The sequence below is a fragment of the Gavialis gangeticus genome, unplaced genomic scaffold (genome assembly GCF_001723915.1).
Source record: "Gavialis gangeticus isolate Ggan-Ray unplaced genomic scaffold, GavGan_comp1, whole genome shotgun sequence".
Classification (NCBI taxonomy): domain Eukaryota; kingdom Metazoa; phylum Chordata; order Crocodylia; family Gavialidae; genus Gavialis; species Gavialis gangeticus.
Window position 1 is genome coordinate 32849791 of NW_017729029.1, and position 5910 is coordinate 32855700.

At 39.9% G+C, this 5910-nt stretch overlaps 1 protein-coding gene across 1 annotated transcript in view; it reads left to right on the top strand.

The window, feature by feature from the left end:
- RPS6KA6 (ribosomal protein S6 kinase A6) overlaps positions 1 to 5910 on the top strand; it is a 101644-nt gene that overhangs the window by 32429 nt on the left and 63305 nt on the right. The window contains exon 5 of the mRNA XM_019521389.1: positions 2749 to 2828. Within this exon, the coding sequence (XP_019376934.1) occupies positions 2749 to 2828 (80 nt within the window). The remainder of the gene's footprint in view (positions 1 to 2748; positions 2829 to 5910) is intronic.

The following is a 5910-nucleotide window of genomic DNA, read 5'->3' on the forward strand; positions in this document are numbered from 1 at the left end:
AGGAAGGCCAACTGCACCTTGTCATGCATCCACAGATGCATCTCAAGCAGGTCCAAGGAGGTGATCCTCCCCCTCTATGCGGCACTGGTCAGGCCGCAGCTGGAGTACTGCGTCCAGTTCTGGGCGCCGCACTTCAGGAGGGATGTGGACAACATGGAGAGGGTCCAGAGGAGGGCCACCCGCATGATCAGGGGGCAGCAGGGCAGGCCCTACGAGGAGAGGCTATCGGACCTGAACCTGTTCAGCCTCCACAAGAGAAGGCTGAGGGGGGATCTAGTGGCCTTTTACAAACTAGTCAGGGGGGACCAGCAGGCATTGGGGTATCCCTGTTCCCCCAAGCACTACCAGGAGTGACTAGAAATAACGGTCAAAAGCTGGCAGAGGGTAATTTCAGATTAGACATCAGGAGGCGCTACTTCACTGTCAGGGCAGCTAGGATCTGGAACCAACTTCCAAGCAAAGTGGTGCTGGCTCCTACCCTGGGGGTCTTTAAGAGGAGGCTATATGAATACCTTGCTGGGGTCGTTTGACCCCAGTACTCTTTCCTGCCATGGCAGGGGGTCAGACTTGATGATCTGCTCAGGTCCCTTCCGATCTTACCAGCTATGAAACATGAGCCGGGCAAAGAGCTGGTTGACTGCTGGATGGATTGTTGTCTTGTTAGGTCCATTATGAACATCCAGTTTGCTCTGAATACCTGCAAACCGCTAAAAGCAGTGCAAAGGGCTGTCAACACCATATCTCTTCAAGACCCAAATGTATGTAAGGATCTCCAACTATGTCTGCATGAAAAACTCTCTGTCCTGTCCACAAATGAAGGCAACATTGAGGAAGGGGTTTAAAGTTGCTGTTCATATGGCCTGTGCCGAGTCTGTTGGCTATACCACCTGTTGACATGAAGACTGGTTTTAATGAGAGAAACAATGAGAAGAAAAACAATGAGATTCAAGACCTCCTCACCAAGAAGAGGCCTTATTTTGCTAGGCAAGATGGCACCTTGTCTCCAGAAGAAGGAGATATCAGCTCATCAAAGCCAAAATTCAAAGGAGGATCTGGGAAATCAAAAATCAGTGGTGGCAGGAGAAAGCCAAGGAAATCAAGCTCTGTGCTGACAAACATGATATATGTAGCCTTTTTCTCTGGCAATGGAAGCCATCTGTGGCCCAACTTCCCACAGTTCTACTTTCTTGAGATTGTAGGATGATTCAGTGCTCCGCCAAGCAGAGGCAATGAATTAGTCCAAGCTAGATGGAAAGAGCACTTTGAGGCGCACACTTTGGTTCCTGTTGCACCTTAAAATGGAATGCCTAACCAATGCCTATCAAGTGATTGGCACTCCCAGTTGCAGGAGTGCACCACAGCTTCTCTGGTCTGCTATTGTGGCTGGAAGTGCCAGTCAGCTGACTGGTGCTATCAGCCATGGTGACACTGGGCACCCAGTTTGCTACTTACCAGTGCAGGGGGGAGTCCAGGATCATGATCCCGGGCTTCCTCTGCACTAGCCCTAAGACACAACTGGGACCTGATGCTCAATCTCACAGTTGCACCTCCTGTCATGGCAGTAGGTATGAATTAGTATTGTGGATTGCAGTGCTTTTTAATTGAACATCTGTCACTGGCCTTAGTGGTTGCAGGATGATCTCTTTCATTCTTGTAGTTTCTTTTCTGTAAATGGACACAATCAACTTGAAATATATTAGACATAGTTAAACACAACTTGAGCTACTATATCTGTCTCTTGAGTCCTTGACCCAGTTTTTATAGTGTTGTTATCGCTTATTTTTTGCCTTTATTTTTTGTATTCAAAGCTATATTGAATGCAATACAATATTGTTGTATTCATAGCTGACAAAAGTGGAAATTAGTTGACTTATGTTGGTTACTGAAACTGACTTGATGCTGAGTGTTGCCAGCTGTGCAAGGTAAAATAAAGAACTATTTTCCTTGTAAGGTTGCTATAAATTTAAAAAAGTTAGGTGTTAGAGCCACAGTAAGTAACTTTTGACAAGAAAGGACTTTAGATGAATGTTTTTGACTTTGTCAGTTTCTCATTTATGTCTTTTATTATGGGTAATGCAAGGGATTGAATTATGAGGTGTTTTGTACACCTTGGACAATGCATACAAGCAGGTCAAGAGGGATGACCTCATTGTTTTGAAAAAAATTTCCAAATTTTTCAGCGACGTGCTTTACAGTATACTTTTCAGAGATTGTACAAGTTGGGCTGACATTTCCCACACATTTTACTTTTCGTGTCTTAAAAACAATTCTTTATAAAACCTTTTAAACTCTTAGCTATGATAAGAGTTGGTCCGTATCTATATTGAAAATTTCATCAGTGGTTGGGCTAATACATGGATAATGTTTTTAATTCCTAACTTCTTAATGTATGAAGTTGTTAGAGTTGAACAATTGATGGGAAAAATATTCTGGTGCACTGTTACTAATTGACAGACAGATATTTTACATGTATTGGGGGTTTCTCTCTGCTTAGCAAAGAATTGCAGCATGATTATGAGATCTCCTTTCACTAAGACTTTGTAGTCATTATTTATTTTTTACTTCACAGAAATCAGTCATTTATATGGATTCCTTGTGCCAATTATAAATAATTTCAATTCAGAAACAAGTATATTCTGTTACTTTTTCAATTTGTATTCTGGAATAATTTAGTTCTGCGTAGAACTCTTCTATCATCATATAAAGCTATTCATTAACAGTTGTCATTTTTTTTTTTTTTTAAATCAGCCTTTCAGACCGAAGGGAAACTATATTTAATATTGGATTTTCTCAGGGGAGGAGATGTGTTCACACGATTATCCAAAGAGGTACGTGCTTAAAATTTTTACCTCGGTAGAATATTAAAATATTTTTCATAGCAGGAAAGCACAGATTACGCATGGAAAATTCCATTTTTCTTTTCAGTTTTATTCTAGGGTCTCATTTAGTCTTTTACAAAGACACTGTCCATAGTCTTTGAAACCTCACTGTCAAACTTTTGTTGATTGTCCTGAAGTTCCTTTTTTTCTCTGGTCTAAAGTGGCCTTATGGCTCATAGACTTATTTGAGGTAAATAAGATTTAGTGATAAAGAAAAGAGGTTTGATTAGAGCTTGAAGTCAGTTTAGCTACTCCATAGGGCCTGCATATACCTCTACATTGCTGTTCTGTGCAGTTTTATATTAAAGTGAAACTGAGCAGTTAGTTTTGGAGAGCTAAAGTAGCAAGCATTTTATCTAAAATTCTTTCTTTCTTTCTTTCTTTTTAGTTTTGGGAAAATCACTACTGTTTGTTAACTTCATGTTTTTTGATGCTGTGTTGCATTTCTGACCATGTGTTTCAAATATTTGTCAATTTATAAGAAGTTTCATATGCATTGTAACTGAATTCATAATATTTCAAACAAAAAACAGTTCCTTCTTCTGCAAAACATTTTGGTAAAACTCTTAAGTTCCGCATTCAGGTGTTTTTGGTGGGTTTTTTGGGGGAGGAGGGTCTTTGTAGTAAAGAGAGACTATAGTATTAAATTTTGCAATTGTGTGTTGCATTTTAAATCATCTGCCCCTCTGGTAGTTTTAAGGCATTCATTTTTGACAGTGTATATTGGAGGACATTGAAAACTAGTTGGCTTAATACTTTCACAATGTGAAAGAGATCGATACCAGTTAGCAATACTCCAGTATCATGTAGTAGTATTTTTAAATCTTTAAGTGAGTTCATATTTTTAAGCCTATATAATTCCTAAAAATCAAGCTATATATTGCTTTCAGGAAAGGAGAAACAGCAAGTTATATATGATATGTCCTGAAATTATATTGAATTTCTTTACCAGTTTAAAATTTGGATCTTGATTTCAGAACTGGGCTCTAAAAATACATTGTAGCCATCTATTTATGACAGTCGATAGATCTATAAAGGCTTAATGAGGCATAAATTAGGAAAAGGGTCAATCTCCACGGTATGATTTGGGATGTGTCCTATAAGAAATCCCAGCATAACAGGAAAGCACTTTTTGCTTTTTTTAATAGTAGTGGAAGTAGAATTCTGACTCTCTAAAAACATACTTGGATTTTTAAAAGAGTCTAAATTACCTGAAATATTAAGTGAAAAATACATGAATCTCATTTAAGAGTAAAGAACCAAGACTTAGGAGATCATAAGTGCTTAAATATACATTTTGTTTTCAGTTCTTTTGATTGCTTCCAGAACTCCATAAAACAATAAATGTATGAAGTTTTTATAACTTTTTCCTACAAAGAAAATAAAATGGTTCCTAGACCTGTTTTCCATATGGTGATGAAAAGTGAATGTCTATACACGTTATGGGTGTTCCTTAAACCATCTCACCTATAGATTGAGTAAATATTTAGTTACTCAGATTATTAGGAAATAATATTTCTCTTTGTCTTTAATAGTCTAAAACATGGGGTTATCTAGCTATGATGTACAAAATGGCTACTATCCAAGAGAACACTTAATGGAGGTTTCATTTATCAGTAACATTTAATGCAATTGCTTGATTTATTTAGTTTGGATTAAAAAAGCTTGAAGTGAATTTGTGTATTATTAATATTATAATTAACATTAGCATAATTGTTTTTTGAGATTCATCTGTTGATATCTAAAGCTTCCTTGTGTAATCCTGGACAGTAACAGCCCCCCACCCCAAATCGCATGTTCTCCCTCCCCAACTGGGCAGCTTGTCACTGTGTGTGGATTTTGCAATATAGAAGTAAGGTCATTTCTTTTACCTTTTAACCTCAATACATAGAAGCGGACACAGCACATACTAGATGGGTGAGAAGAGAAGTGCTGTGTAAAGGGTTACTGATAAGATATGAAACTAGCTGAATCCGGTCAACAGAGGAGCCTTGTCAACAGAGAAACCGTGAAAGCAGTATAAAAATTGTTTTATTTCAAGCAGACTACTTGGCAAGAATATATAAAACATGCAGTCACGAGAGTTAAACTTTGGTGTTCATGCGCACAATGTCACTTGATTGGATAGAATAGTAATTTAGTTAGTAGATGATTGGGTGTTCTTACAAGCACGAGCTAATCACGAACTAATGCTGACGTACTAACAAGGTATAAAATAGTATTATAACTGGTAGGTGGGGTCCCTCCTTGGAAGCACCTCACTGCAGCAAATAAAGATTCTGTATCTGACTTTGGATACTTGCTCTGCGTGATCATTGCCCCAGCCTAAAGCGAACTGCATGTGGCTTTAAGAGCGTAATTCGTAACATCCCAGCCCCAATCACTCCCTCACTGTGGAGGTGTTGATCTGCCCCTCACCACCACCTTGCCCCTTCCCTCCCCCCTCCATGCACTACAACAGACTTAACCAGCTGGAGGCAGCTGTGTCCAGCACGGTGAGGACTGCTGCCTGTTTGGTCTGTGGCCGAATTTCCGAAGTGGTGCCGAATCTTTTCCGAATTCATTCAGATGCTTCCAATTTGGTTTGGACCGTTAATTGGTTTCCTGATTCAGTTCAGATTCAGAGATTCAGCCGCTGAATTGGGCCAAATCTCCTCCGAATCCGCTACCAAAGCTTTGTACAGCCCTATTCATTGCACTTCATTCTTTATGTGAATAAAGTTAGAAGACACACAGTTGCATCTTTATTTCTGACACTATAAAGAAACAAATCTTTTACTAATATTTCTGTTGCATAATATTTAGTACACAGGCAGTATAGTAACGCTGTATGCCATGAATGCTGCATGCCCCTGGAGGCTGGGGGGGTGCGGCAAGCTCCCACAGGCAGCAGCGGCATTGGTGGCAGTGGGAGCATGGTGGTAGCAAGTGGTGAGCTCCCACAGGTGGCCACGGCGCTGGCGGTGGTGGGGAGGGGACCACCAACAGACACTGCCAGCAGTGGCCAGCGGCGATCAAGGACCACTTACAG